Genomic DNA, 15,823 nt, shown 5'->3' with positions numbered 1-15,823 from the left:
CACTAATTATCCAGGACAATGATTTTCTTAAAGTCCATCCTTAGAGCCAGGTATGGTGGCACGTCTCCTCAACCTCAGCACGCAGAAGCGGAGGCGGAGGTAGGTAGATCTGAATTCGAGGCCAGCCTCATCTACAACGCAAGTTCCAGGACAGCCAGGGCTGTACAGAGAAACCATGTTTCAAAAAGCTTTAAAAAATAAAATAAAATAAAATAAAATAAAACCAAACCCATCCTTGTAAGCAAGATTCACAACACTTAACATACCATAAACCGCCTATTTTTAAAAATATCCTTGCCAGGTATGGTGGCCCACATGATGCCGGCACCTAAGAAGCAGAGGTAGGAGTATTTCTGAGTTCAAAGCCAGCCTGGTCTACACTGTGAGTTCAGGAAGCCAGTACTGTATGGTGAAACTGTATAAATAATCAGAAAAGGGATAAAAGAGGAGAGAAAGAAAGAGAAAGTTTTCCTGGGGTTTTGTTCCTGCTTTGGCTGACTATTGAACAAGCATTAGGCTAAGCTAAGCATCCAGACACAAGACAGGAAACCGTGGTGGCACACATCATCCCAGCCTAACTCTCCAGGGCATTTCTGAGGCCTGACCAAAGAACAGAAGATTTAAAGCTCACAACAGTGGCACCAACATTTCAGTGGTGATCACAGGTAAGCCAAATCCTATTTTATGCCCCTATGTGTAAGGTGGCATCTGATTGATTAATCAGATTCTACTATGAGAATGAGAAAGAAATAGTCAAGTCATCCCTAAAAAATAATCATTTTTCTGTATATAAAAAAATGACAAAAAGAACATAGGGCCCCAGAAAGAAGCTAATTTCACTTTCTTTCACAATCGTTTTTGTGGACAATGAACAATTTCTGTGTTTATCTTCATTTAAAAAATTTTATGACTAGTAGGAAGAACCCCTAAAGCAATTTGTTTCAGTAAAAGTTTGACTGAAATATGATAAAATTAAATTGCCAAGGGCAAGTCAGTAAATCTGTAACAAAATTTAAGGTTCTAAATGATCAAAACCCTTTTTTTTTAACTATGAAGGGAAAATTACTATTAAGTCCCCAGCTGGCATTTCATTTACTTAATGAAAAACAAACAAACCAACCTCTTCTTTACAGTTTACCAGACAGAGGCTCTTTCCTGTCATATTGGCAAGTAACTACCTCTTTATGTCTAGCACAGTTCTAAAACAGTTCATCTGCTAAGTCAATACAAGGAAGTGCTTTTGCATTATACTGGCTCCAGTGCAATTTAAGTTGCTAAACACAGTTAAGAATTCCATTTTGAAATAATGCTGTCTACAGAATTTTTAAAAACATCTGAACTGAATCCTAGGAAAATTCATTAACATGTTATTGTGTTTTGAGTTAACATTCCCAAGTCTGCTACAAAAATATGGGAACCACTATCTACTTTGGCTTCACTGACAATGCTAAAGGGAAAAACATTAATCCTGCTCAAAAATTTATCATGAATAAGAAAGTAATTACAGGATGAAAAAAAACCCGTGAGTATTCTTGTTGAATGAAATGAAAGGGGGAAAATGAATACAGGAATATTTAGGCAACAAATGAAATAAAATAACGACGGTAGAGTCCAGTGGAGAAGCTGAGGAAAAACAATACTTGTACAGAACCAATGAAGGAGGCAAGTAAGTCACGGATGTATGAGGAGTACAAACGCATATACAGAAAACAGGAAAGATGCCTAGACAGGCATGCCCTCAGAGAAACCAGCCAGCGTACAGACAAGGGAGGAACTGTGAACAACTGGCAGTGTGTGTGTGCGCGCGCACGCGGGTGCCTGTGAAGGCCACTAATGGGTGAGAGACTCCCTGGAACTGGAGTTAACATGCGGGTGTGAGCTGCCCAGTATGGGTGCTGGGAACTGTACTCAGGTTCTCTGAGAGAACAGTATGAACTCTTAACTACTGAGTCATCTCTCCAGCCTGAAATTGGCATTCTTAAAGCAGTAATTGTTTTTTAAAGTCTAAGAATGATACAAGAAACGTTGTGAAAGAGAGAAAGAACAAGATTTCAAAGGAAAACAATAGATTCACTATACTTCAGGTGGGGAAAAGTATCTCCAAAGAATTCTCAAAGACCACAATGTGTTCCATGAAGAACCTGGCTTCAAAGACAAGAGCAGGTGCCAATCTCCTCTACAGAGCAGCAAGCTCCCAACAAGGGGGAAACGCATCTCCAGGCAAACCAACAGCACAGCACTCTCCTCCAGCATCAGAGGAGGAACGCTGCCGATGTTCTGACAGGAGACTGAATGACACATTCGTCCCATATGTAGCTGATGACCATTCTTATTCAAAGGCAACAGGAACATGTGCTTCTGTAGGAGAGTGAGTGTGCCGTGTGTGCCTATGCTGTCCACATGATCTATTCCAACTGTACTTTTTTAACAGCTAGAACTGAAGTTAAAACGTTCACTATAATTGCACAAGAAAATTATTTTGTCACCTACTTTGTCACTGTGAGTCAGTGCAACTTATAAGTTTTAGTCATGCAAATTTAAAATTAAATTTCCCTTAGCAACAAAACTGTCACATCAATTGTGACTCTCCTGCAATTTAATGCAAGATGTAATTTAATATGATCATACTGGAGATATTCTATTAACCTGAAAGAAGGCACAAAGATTTATTTTAGGAAGAAGGGGGTGGGGTAGGAAAGAAATATAGAATACGCATGTAAGTCTTAAAACTCTATAACAAACTGATAAAGACGTATAGAGTATTTGAATACACACCCACACCTGGCAGGGCTTAATTCCCAGTGACACACGTACATACGCAAACAGAAATACATACCAGGCTCCAATTTGATGATTTTTACTGCAGCTAATTCTCCTGTATGTACATTTCTGGCCTAAAAATGAAAATAGAAAAATTCAAGTTTGTTAATTGTATAAATATTACTAGGTACTACACTAATAAACTGCCTATCTCCTAACAAAGCAAAAACTCAACATCTTTATTTACAGTAAGATTAATGTCCTCATTTTCTCATTAAAGAAAAATATAGAAAAGACACAAAAGGTCTTTCTAAAATTTACTTTAGTCCCGTCTCTCAAAACATCTACTATTTCTTTTAGTATAGTTCCTACAATATTCTTTGTTTACATGTTATTTATTTTCTCAGGAAAAGGAAAGAAAAAATAGCTGAGATCTGGGAAATAAATCCTGTGTTCTATTGTACAATATAGTGACTACAGGTAATTATGTGCTGTACATTAACTAGATGTTGTTTCCACAAAGAAATGACAAATGTTTCCAGTGACAGATAGGCTTACCCTGACTTATGCATACACAAAGTAGCCATCTGCCAGTCCTGACCTCATAAATATGTAAAATTACCACGTGTCAGTTTAAACAAAGAACAAATGAGCTGGGCACCATGGTGCAGGCCTGCAGTCCTAACTCCCGGGACGCAGGCGTAATCACTTGAACTCAGGATCTGAGACCAGGCCGGCAGCACAGAGTGATGAGCATCTCAATGAATGAATACATAAATAAGATTTCCACACAGCCACAACCACAGAAACAAAACCTGCATGTTTACTTTATACTATAATCATAACCACAAGCCACTAAGTAAACGAGAAACCTAAATGATTTGTATCTAAGTACCCAGAGAAAAACACCTTTCCTGTGTTTGCTCCTCCCCATCTATACATGTATGTGACTGTGCGTGCCCATGTGAGATGGAAGACGGCGATCCCATTGTAGTCCTCTACATTTGCAATGCTGCCTAATCTTCCACCTGTAGAACACATAGTTTACCTAACTTGCAACTGTTATAGATCTAGGATTTTAACATTCTGCAATTATTAACAAAGGAATACATGTACCACAGATATTGCATATCCTGATTGATTCTCTATATCTTTTCACTATTTGAATTATTTCTTCCAAATGGTTTCTAAGATAATAGAATTTCATGTTAAAGCTTATGAACACTTAAAAACATTATGTTCCTACCATTAATATCAGAGCTCCTTTTCACTATGACCAGTTGTATATTCCATATATGAAGATTAAATTTAATTACTCATAACATCCTTACTCATATTATATTTAAATGCCCACTTTCAGTGTGAAAATAAGTACTATACAATAAAAAAGGCAAGAATGACTTTGGTAATTTGTTGGATTGAGTAAATCACATCATCAGAGAAATAAGAAAAAGAAAAGGGTTGCAAGCCAGGCACAGTGGCACATGCCTGTAATCCCAGAACTCAGGAAGAGAGAGGCAGGCGGATTGCTGTTGCATGTGAGGCCAGCCTGGTCTACAAAGCAAGTCCAGGACAGCCAAGGCTACACAGAGAAACCATGTCCCCCTGTCTCGAAAAACCAAAAACCAAAAAAAAAAAAAAAAAAAAAAGACCTCCCAGGACTTGGGAGGCAGAGGTAGGCGGATCTCTGTGAGTTTGAGGTCAATCTGGTCTATAGAGTGAGTCCAGGACAGCCCAGGCTACACAGAGAAACCCTGGGGGGGAGGGGGGTAGAAAGGACAGGGATGCAGGAGGAGAGTGTTAAAAGAGATGTCTGCAGAATGACCCAGAGGCTGAGAGAGAATGGTAGAAAAATAGGTGAGCCGGCCAAGCAGAGGGCAAGATGACTATAATCACCCCACACACTGATGGGCTAGCTCACATGCTCCTCCTCATGTGGCTAAGGTCACTCTCTGTTCTCCATCCACAGTCACTCCTTCTCAAACCATGAACACATATGGGAAAAAACAGGAGCAGAGAAGTCTCCCAACCTTCTTGCACCTTCTCTTCAGCCCTTAAATAAAAGAACTACCTGTTAACTCCAGGTCTTGCAGCTCTTGCTACAGTTCAGCATTTTAATCTGCTCTAGATGTAGGAAGAAGACAGGGCCGGCTGCCCTGAGCAGTGCACACGCCAGTAAGCGGCTAGGGGAGGCACCCGACCCCCTGAGCTTCTTATTTAGGGAATTATTAAATGCGTTTCAGAAGAAAGACTCCCCAATGATGATGGCAATTACATCCGTATTGCTTTATGGTTTGTGGAATCTTTCACATGTTATTTAATTAATTTAATCATAAAAAGATTCAGCTCAGTAAAATCAAAAGACTATCCAAGGCCAAGCCACCAAAGGGGAGGGTCAGGTTCAGAACCAGAACTGTGCACTGATGACAAAGTGATGAGGGTCCCTTTCAGAGTGCTGAGTGAGTACCCTCTTTTCCTTTCTAAAGGTAACAGGTACTTGATAAAGCATTTAATTGTGTAATATTTAACACCGACGACTTTTACTGAAAAAATCCACTAACAATAATAATCATCTTTCACACTGAATTAATGGCTCCTATGAAGACTCTATTCATTCACTCATTCACTGGTGCCTGTATGGTGGTAACAAACGCGTGCTAGACAAGGTACATTCCTAGGGCTTTATGATGATTCTTAATGTCACAGAAATTGAATTATTACACGTTAAAGCCTTTTTAAGAATCTTAAAGGCTGAACTTAATCCACGAAGATATAAAATAGTCTAGAAAGCACACACACACACATACAAACACACATACATACACACACATGCACACACATGGCCAAAAACCTTCCAACATGCATAAAATACACCTTGGAGGATGGGATCAAAATAAGCTTTAGAGTAAATTCTTCACTCACCGGCCAGTAGCAAACTGAGGACCGAGCGCTTGTGTCCTCCCATGCCAGCACATTTCCTGACTCTGATTTTGTCTCTACAAGAATCTTTTAAACCTTTCTGTATACAACAGAAAAGCATCTATGGGCAGAGTGGAAGTTTCTTTCTTGGAAGGAAGGACTGAAGACCACAGGCAAGCAACGCATCTATGACTACAGAACGGCAGCAGATCAGTAACAATAACAAAGCTGAGGCTGGGAGTCTTAGGTAAGAAACACAAGGTCCAACACACGAGACAGTGCCTGACATAGTTCCAACCACAAACCACTCTCAAGGTCCTCCCTATCCCATGCCTTCCTGGCATCTCAGGGCCGGTTAAGGGTGTAGTCCTCAGGACACAAGCTTTTGAAAGGCCGGCTGACACTTGGGAGGCACTCTACCAATCCAGTGACTACACAGACTACAATACCCCAGTCTCCTGTCACTAGGACATGTGATGAGACCAAAAATAGATTGGACCACTTTGTTTTTGCTTGTATTGATTCATTGTTATTTTTATGTCCACAAACTAAAAAGAAAATTTAGAGGAAAAGCTATAAAGCTATCATAGAGCCGGGCGTGGTGGCACACACCTATAATCCCAGCACTCGGGAGGCAGAAGCAGGCAGATCTCCGAGTTTGAGGCCAACCTGGTCTACAAAAGTGAGTCCAGGGCAGCCAGGGCTACACAGAGAAACCCTGTCTCTAAAATTCAACCAACCAACCAAACAAACAAAAAACCACTACCACCACAACAACAACCAGAAAACCAAAATCAAACTGTCATTAAGTAAGATTTTGTTGTAAAAAAATTAAAATAGTATGACAGCGAATATGGTCCTCACTTCTTTCCCAATTTCCTCTCCCTAAGGTGACTACTGCTGACATCTAGAATGCATGCTTCCGAGCTTTTAAGTAGGGTGATTTTATTTTTTAAGATTTATTTTTGTTCCCTGTGTATGGATGTTCTGCCTGCATGTATGTCTGTACCTCACCCACATGCCTCGTCGTCACAGAAGTCTGAAGAGGGACTCGGATGCCCTGGAACTAGACTTAAATCTAATTGTAAGCGGCCTGTGGGTTCTAGAATCAAATCCAAGTCCTCCTGAAGAACAACACCCAGGGCTTCTAAGTGCTGAGTCATCTCTCCAGCCTGGATCAGACTGATTCTTAAGAGCACAAATACATCCAGAGCCATGAACACGGAAAATGTTCTGAACTAAGACAAGCTGAACTGTCTTAACATACAGCAATCTGCTTCTAGGAATTTACCCACCTGAACTAAAAACTCATTCTGCATACAAATGTTTATAGCCATCAGTCCATAATAAAATAAGCCAGGTGCCATTCATGGTGTCACTCAACATATAAACAGACAACTGTGACATATCTCCTGGTAATAAAAAGACAGGAGCCAATAAGCCACGAGCACAGGTGGAGGAGCCTTAAATATAGATTGTAAACCGAAGAAGCCAATCTGAAGAAACTATAAATATAATAGAATATACATATAATCTTACCCACATGATATGAAGAGGCAAAGCTTCAGAAATGGGAAAAACAACTGCAACCACAACCTCCTTACCAAAACCAATCAACCAACCACAACAAAGGCCAAAGAGGAAAAAACCATGTTATCCGTGGTCAGGAAGAGAAATAGATAGGTGACACACAGACGATTCTTGGGCAGCTAGTTCTCCATATGAAGCTGTAACACTGCACGTCATTATATGCTTGCCAAAAAGCATGCGCAACACTAGGAGTAACCCTCTATAAACTAAGGGAGTCATAAACATGGTTATTAAAAGAAGCACACTACACAGGTGCGAGATAGATAGTCACAAAAGGTGAAGTTGCAGGTAGCTACTTCAGTTTAGGAATAGATAAATATGTCGGATCAATTTTGTAAATATAAAAACACACCAACATTAAGTCAACTAATAACTTTCAAAGATTATTTCCTTTCTTTTCTCCTTCCTTCCTTTCCTTCCTTCCTTCCTTTCTTTCTTGACAGGGTTTCTCTGTATGTAGCCTTGCCTGTCCTGGACTCACTTTGTAGACCAGGCTGGCCTTCGCGATCTGCCTGCCTCTGCCTACAGAGTGTTGGGATTAAAAGTGTGCCACCACACCTGGCAAAAAAAAAAAAAAAAAAAAAGAAGAAGAAGAAAAAAAGATCTGTTCAGAGGCATTTTAAATTCTTTTAAAATTATTTATCTATTATGTATACATGCCTGCACACACACCTGCATAACAGAAGAGGGCATTAAAGCACATTATAGATGGTTGTGAACACCATGTGGTTGCTGGGAATTGAACTCAGGACCTCTGGAAAAGCAATCAGTGCTCTTAATCTCTGAGCTATCTCTCCAGCTCCCTGTTCAGAGACATTTTAAAGTCAATTTTTAAGACTGGAACTATAAGATGACATGACTGCTCCAAGGTATGATTAAGGGGAGGTTTTTATTATAGATTTGAGAAAGAGAGAGAACAGCCAGAGGCAACGGAAGAGTCCAGAGCAGAGAGAGGAAGAAGTAGACTGGACACGGCCGGGGCTGTCTGCAAGAGGGGGGAGAACAGCGGGGATGGAGAACAGAGAAAACGTAAGGAGAAGCATGAGCAGAGCGAGAGAGCCAGAGAGAGCGAGAGCGAGAGAGAGAGAGAGAGAGAGAGAGAGAGAGAGAGAGAGAGAGAACGAGACAGGGAGAGAGGGAGGGGAGGGCGGAGAGAGAGAGAGAGAGAGAAAAAAACCAGACCAGTAGCTTTAGAAGGAAAAAGAATAGCTGAGGGGAGGAAGGGAAGGGCAGCCTGTGAGCGTTCAGGGGAGACTAGCACAGACTCTGAAATGTGTAGCTTGTACACTGAGGGAGCCTGGAGGCCAGCATGCACTCGGATATGCTGACAGGACCGGCACTGCAGGTAGCTGTATGTCCCTTCTGCCAGAGGCAAGGGAAGTGACTCCTTTGGTGAGGGGGAACAGTTTCACAAGTTCCTGAGGGATGCTGGCTTTTATCTAATTGCCAGAAATCTTCCTACAGTCCAGGCTGAGCTCATTTCTGGATATTTGGCCTGCCTTTCGGCGCTCAGGGAAGTGAAGTTTCCTCTGGACCTGACAGGAACCAGTATAAACATACTCTTTCAACTTAATAGAACTAAAATGAAAAAGCAATGCCCAAGGGCTCATAGATTCCCCTCCCCTTGCCCCCCCCCCCAGTGGCTCAGAAAGAAACACAGCTTTGGAAAATTTGAAAACCATGGAAGCACAGAAAGAGGGTATTTTAAAATTCAGCTGTACTGTGTCCAAGCCTGAAGATATGTAGTTACAGAAGTAAAAGTAAAGAACCACAAACTACAACTCCCCCTGACAGGAATATTCAAATGTCAGCTTGCATGCGGAAGACGTATTTCTGTCGTCTCCAAAGGAAAGAACTGATGGGCAAATGTTTGTACTCTGTAATTTTCCAGCTGAAGTTTTAAAACAGAAAGCAGTACCAGGCTCTTTTATAATGAAAGGCAAAGAGGCTTGGAGCGGGTGGGGGTGGGGGTGGGGGATGGAGGGTTTGGGGGGGGGGGTGCCGGTGGGGGGGGGAGCTGGGAGGCATGCACATGTACACACATACACACGCACACACACAGACTTTTCAGATCTAATTCAAATCAAGTGATTTTCCAGGAATTTAACTATGTAATTTCACAATAAAATCTTGGAATACTAAATTTTAAAGTCTCAGTGTACTTCTTTTTAAACGAACATACATAATTTGAAGGTCTTGCACTGCTTTCAAAGGGAAGTAAATTCCCACAGCACCTCTACAAAGAAATCCTAACATATTATTAATTCCTACTTAGTAGGTTACAATAAGCAGACAAGCATGGTAAGCACCCAGAAATCCAATACTATGTAATTAGTATAGTTACGTGTATTAGTTAACTCTGACCAGCTGGCTACTGAAATTATTAGATTTAAAAAAAAGATAAATTTCTAATAAATAGGCTTTATTGTTCTTCACATTAGATACCACATCCTACTCCAAATTAACATTCTCTATGCCTATTTTTATGGTTACAAATTTCATGAAGCCCACAGTGACAGCCAAGGTTTGACTTTCCATATGCCTGCCATCTTTCTCTCTCTTTTATTTTTTTTTAAAGTAATTAGAAAACAGGAGTCTCAATATTCAGTAAGCTATTTCTATGCCCAGTAAGTGCTCATTAGGGTCAGGGTTACAGAGCTCAGATTTAAGGACTGTAATTATACTACTCAAATAGCAACGCAGTATCTACAAAGTTATAAAAAAAAAATAGTAGAAGGTTCATATACAGACAGAGTAACTAATTGTGCCTCAAGCGTTAAAGATCTGACTAGTTTAAGGACTTTGTTAACAAGTTCATTCATAGCACAGTACTTCAGGGCACTCGTGTGTGCCGGGCACAGTTACCAGTACTAGAGATGGAATAAAACCTGTGCTGTCTTCAGGAGTTCTTCCAGGTGGGGTAGCTACAGAAGCAGACGGCAAAGACACCACAGGATGTAAAGTCCTGAACACTACAAAGCACAGGAGTGTGCTGAGCCCAGGTACAGTGGACTGGAGAAAATGTTTCCAAAGGGGAAACAAATCCAAACTGAGAGGACAGACAAGATTTTCTGGGTGGTGTGGAAGGTTCCATTACAGGGTTATGGATGGGAGATATCCATGCAGCACTCAAGGACAGGAGGACAGATTGCACCACTCTGTTTTCCCAGAGCCGTTACCCACTAACTTTTAGTACATGGGTCTTTTTCTCCCACCGGTTAATAAATAACCCATGGCAATTTCCTCTTCACTCCTCCTCTTTTGCCACCATTCCTGCTGATTTCAGCATTTAGCTCCACCCTCCGACCTCTCAGTCACTGGTGTAATAGAATTTCTGACCCTCCTCACCCTACTTTGGGATTGCAGGGTGAGCTCCCAAACCCAGTTTATACAGTGCTGGGGACTGAACCAGGGCTTTGTGGATGCTAGGCTCTATTCCAAGCCAAAACAAACAAACAATTCACTATTTTTTGTTTCATTTATTTGAGAAAAGATCTCACTCTGCACCTCAAGCATGCTTAGACCTCACTGTGCAGCCTTAGCTGGCCTCGGACTTGCAGCGACGTCCCTGCCTCAGTCTCCTGAGTCTGAGTGAGTCTTGCCCGGGCACATCCAGCCCTCCACACACACTTGCCTTCCACCCTCCACCACCCTGCCGGTTCAGAGGTTCTTTCACTCCGCCAGGCAAGCTCCTTAGGTTTTGATGTGCGCCTCCTTCCGCACAAGTGAACAAATGTGGACAGGTGAATCCTCTCAGGGGAGAAGTCTGTACTTGCAGGGCTTCTCCCACTGTTAGACAGACAAACTCAGATCCTCTAGACAAAATCTGAGCACGATTTCTTTTTTAATTTTATTTTTTAAATTGAGATCAATATTTTTCATACAATATACTGATTATGGCTGTCCCTCCCCAACTCTTCTCTGAGCCTCCCTACCTCCCCCACATCTTCTCCTGCCTCCTTTCATTAGAAAACAAACAAGCGTGTTTAAAAAAATAATAAGATCAAAAAACAAAAACAAAAACAAAAAACAAAACCTGGGTAGGGAAAAACAAGCAAATAAACAGAAAAACAAAGAGCCAAAGAAAAAGCCCAAGAAACATATATAAATACAAAGACATATACATACATCGGCATACACACAGAAATCTTTTAAAAACACAAAATCAGCAGCTATAATATATAAGAAAAGACCTGTTAGGTGGTGGTAGTGGTGGGGGAAGCCATGACAAAACTTTGAGACAAAAAAAAAAAAAAAACCTTCAAAAACACCATGGAGTTTTAGTGTTAGCTGCCCACTGCTGGTGTGTGCCCAGTGAGACTGAGACTTCATTGGAGAAAGTAGCAGCTGTCAACTGGAGATGGCTTCTGATGGATGGGAGTTTGTGTCCACCCCTCTTAGTGCTGGGACCCCCATCTGTCGTGCGCAGATCCGGAGGGCACGATTTTTCTGTCCAATCAACTAAAGCCAGTCTGCTAGGAGACTCATTTGTCTCCGAAAAGATGGCTCCTCTTTACTAATTTTGCTAAAAGGCAGGTTGCTTCCGAGTTGAACTATTATAAGGAGGTCACAAAGGCAAAGGAAAGGAAGAACAGCCTAATGTAAAGACTGTGTTAGTGTGCACAGGAAGCACACGCGCTTCAGCGGGTGTAGATGGGAGTTGATACTCTCCTTCAAACACATGGCTGCTGGGGACTGAGCTCAGTGAGCGCCTTCTACCTGGTGAGGGCTTTCAGTCAGTCAGGAGTCCAGCTGGTCAAAACTCACTGAAACCCGCAAACAACTTAGAAAATCTGATTCTAAAATGGACTTAAAGAAGTAACTAAGGACCTACAGAAAGAATCTGTCCATGGATACTGACCAGAGCTTTGTTCCTAACAAGGAGCTGTATAATGCACTAAAGCCTCCCAGGGAGACCCAGGAGAGACTTTCTCATCTAGCTGAGGACCCAGGGTTGGCTCCCAGCACACATGACTGCTCACATCTGTCTGACCCTCCAGTTCCAGGGATTTGACTCTCCCTTCTGGATTCTAGTGCCAGGCATGCACACAAACACATAAGCAAAAACTCACTCATTTTTAAAGTGAAAAAACCTAGTAGGGCATAGCGACACTGCCTGTTCTCTCAGTGTTAGGTCCTGCTGAGGGTGTGGCTGGCATGGCCTGCCCTCTACCTAGGGGCGGGGCTTCCCTCTCCCAGAGACTCATGATACAAACCAGGCATTTTAGTTTCCCTGCCCCCCTTTGCCCTTTCCCTTTTCTACTTCCCTGCCCTCTCTCCTTCCCTTCCCCCCACCCCAGGTGCATGCTTCCCCTTCCCCTCCCCCCACGCTGCTTCCAATAAACCTGCATTTATATATTATAGCTTTGTTGACATGAGCTCATGTTGATTATTTAATCAGTCATCCAGCATCTGGGAGACTTAAGAGAACCGCGAGTTCAGGACTAACCAGGGCTACACCAGGATGCTCTGTTTTACTTACTTACTTACTTACACACACACACACACACACACACACACACACACACACACACACACAGAAAAACAAGGGAAAAAGAACAACCATATAAAGAAATAATACAAGAATGTATATTTACTGAAACTAAACGTTGGGCATACTATTTAAGAAACATCCCAAATATGTCTATGTAACTTGTTTTTTAATGATTATAATGTCTAGACTTTTATTTATGCCTATTGTTGTTGTTTGCTTTTCTGTGACTGTGATTAAACATCCCGACCAAAAGCCAATTTGTGGGGAGGAAAGGAATCATTTGGCTTAAACTCCAGGTTACAATCCGTCATTTAGAGAGGTCTAGCAGGACCTCAAGAAAGGGCTCAACGAGAAGCACCGGGAGAAGGCAGCGCTAACTTCTTCCCTGGCCTCCACTCAGCTGGATTTCTTACACATCCCAGGGTCTGAGGAGGGGTGAGGCTGCTCTCAGTGTGCTGGGCCATTCGACGTCAATTAGCAATTAAGAAAATGTCCCACAGGCATGTCCACAGGCCAATCTGATTTAAGCCATCCCTAACTGTCACTCACTCAGGCAACTCTGGGCCACTGGATCTCAACCTTCCTAACCCTTTAGGACACTTCCTCACCTTGTGGTGACACCCTAGCCATAAAATTATTTTCGCTGCTGCTTCATCACTGTAATTTTGCTACTGTTGTGAATCATAATGTAAATATCTGATATGCGCCCCCCCCCAAGGGGTTGCAACCCCGCAAAGGGGTTAAGAAGCACTGCTCTAGGCTGTGTCAAATTAGGAAAATGTTTTAAAGTCTAAGGTGATAGATAACAATGCCTTTCTACTGGTGAAGAAAACCCAAAGGCATTTTCATTTCTACCTGTATCACAGTTTTCTAAAATGAGCATATAGTACTTAAATTAAAAATAAAAAAGATAGTAAAGAGAGAGCAGCCTATGCACAGGCAAGGAGAAGAACAGCAACGCAGGGCTGAGGCCCACCGGTGAGCTTGTACTGCCTCAGAAACAATCCAGCTCTACCACAGCAGTAAGAGTTCCCAGCCATTTGTTACAAGTCGCTAGTATAAAATGTATTCATCCACGCAGGGCATAGAAACACACAACTGTGACCCTACAACTAAGGAAGTGGAGGCAGGGGAACTGAGAGTTTGAGGCCAACCAAGCCACACAGTAAGGCCTATCTCAAATGTTAAAAATTACCTGCGTATGTGTGTGTGTGCGTGCGCGCACGTGCGTGCGTGTCCCCCCCCCCCTTCTCTCGATTGCATTTAGTGACAAGAAGGATCAGGGGGGTGGGGAGGAAGGTGTCAGCATGGAGGTTGGATGGGTGTGAGGAGAAGCCCCCGGTTCACAAACTCACACCGGAAGTCTGCTCAGGCAGTCCTATTTTTATTAGAGACAAGCAATCACCTTTTGCTGCAGAATCAGGACTTTGTCTAAAATGCTTAGCGTTTTGTTCAATTTGTAACTGCACTTAGAATCTAGTCTACTGGGACCCACCAGCTTCAGTAACAGTAACCATAAATCTGAAGTCCAAAACAAGGAGGGCAAAAGGTAGCAAGGCAGGAGGGGTCCAATAATGGGTGGGCAGCAGCAGTGAGGAACTGAGGCCGAGCTGAGCGGGGAAAGCGTGATGGTGAGAGAGATGACCACAGAGAAACCAGGAGGAAACGCTTCTGCAAACTGCTGTTCATGTGTACAATCAAACATTAGTCCATAAACCCTACAGCCCCTCAGCAGGGGAGCAAACCTGCCAGGGGGGCTCACCACAATCTGTGTACCAGGCAGTGTGTGAAGGTCTGGGTATTTAAATGTTGCTTAATGAATTGAAAGAAAGTTTCCAGGAAGCCTGGGATTAAAAAAAAAATTTTTTTTTAAAGCAGCAATTGGGAGACTGGGAGATCTAGAGTCAAGTCCTGATAGTGTACAATCTACCAAGAAGGCAGAAACAAGCTTCTTTTTGAGTAAAATAGGGATGAAAATACATCTGTTCCACCTACTTCATTGGATTACTGCGTGAAACAAATAATGTGTTGGAGGGTTATGCAAACATTAGTCACTCTTAGTCATTTTAATCCGATTTTATTTTTATTAAATGTTGGAAGGTGGGGGCTACTGTGATTCATGAGCTCTAACACCTATGAGGATAGACCTGGCCATCAGACATAGTCTGAAAATCTCCCAGGGAGATAACATAGTCAAGAGAAATGGAGCTACAGTAAACAAACATTCTTGCCTTCTTCAAATGTCACCCTCTTTCTCCAACTTAACTAGCACTTTGCAAAATCAGGAAGCAACAGCCTTCTAAAGGCACTCCAACATGCACAAACGCCAAAGACAGCGCTTGCTCACATTTACCTGGTCGTGGGGGAGTTCTCATATTGCTATGGAAGGCCTGAAAACACAAGTATCACTTTTAATAGGCTTCATCTTTCTTTTCCTGTGTTCTTGATCCAAAACCACAATTTAAAGTTCAGAAGTGAGACTTCAAATTTTTGAAAGCAAAACTGAAAAATAAAATCAGTCAATCTGCATTCCATCCTATGGATCTTTGTCAGAACAACTGGCAATGATCAAAGCAAAAATGCTTAACTTGTGTAAAAAAAGGAAAGCGAACATGAGACCTGCACAGGCTGTGGTGACATCGAGGCACAGAGGCTGTGCCCGAGATAATGACCACACCGTCTCACGTCTGTCCTCTCTACGCTGAACTACTTTAAAGACTTCCTTCACAGCGTCCATACTTCTGTGCAAGCAGAGAGGCATTTTGAAATAATCTGCTTGCAGTTATGGGTCAGAGACTCACAGCCGTCATTAGAATCATGTTTCCTTTTCAGATGGTCTTAAAACACACTTAGTTCTGAACTGTAAGAAAAAGAAGTGCTAAGTAAGATCTTAACCACATGACTTACTGATAGTAAACAGTTGTAACACTTCATCTCAACCATTTTATTTTCATAGTAACATACTATTTAACAAAACCTATTTTTTAAAATTTTCAATAAGTTATTACTGCTTAACCAATGTAACTTGAGATTTTTGAAGCACATTCCTTCATTTCATAC

General features: G+C 42.0%; 1 protein-coding gene across 1 annotated transcript in view; it reads right to left on the bottom strand.

Annotated features, from left to right (window-relative positions):
- The window catches only part of MAP4K5 (mitogen-activated protein kinase kinase kinase kinase 5), an 89,013-nt gene that overhangs the window by 66,454 nt on the left and 6,736 nt on the right, over positions 1-15,823 (bottom strand). Inside the window, exon 2 of the mRNA XM_084791356.1 lies at positions 2,837-2,894. Coding sequence (XP_084647482.1) covers positions 2,837-2,894 — 58 coding nt within the window. The remainder of the gene's footprint in view (positions 1-2,836; positions 2,895-15,823) is intronic.

Source organism: Acomys minous, assembly GCF_964271855.1.
Source record: "Acomys minous genome assembly, chromosome: 8".
NCBI lineage: Eukaryota > Metazoa > Chordata > Mammalia > Rodentia > Muridae > Acomys > Acomys minous.
Note: the sequence above shows the minus strand (reverse complement) of the source record. Positions and strands in the feature narration are given on the sequence as shown.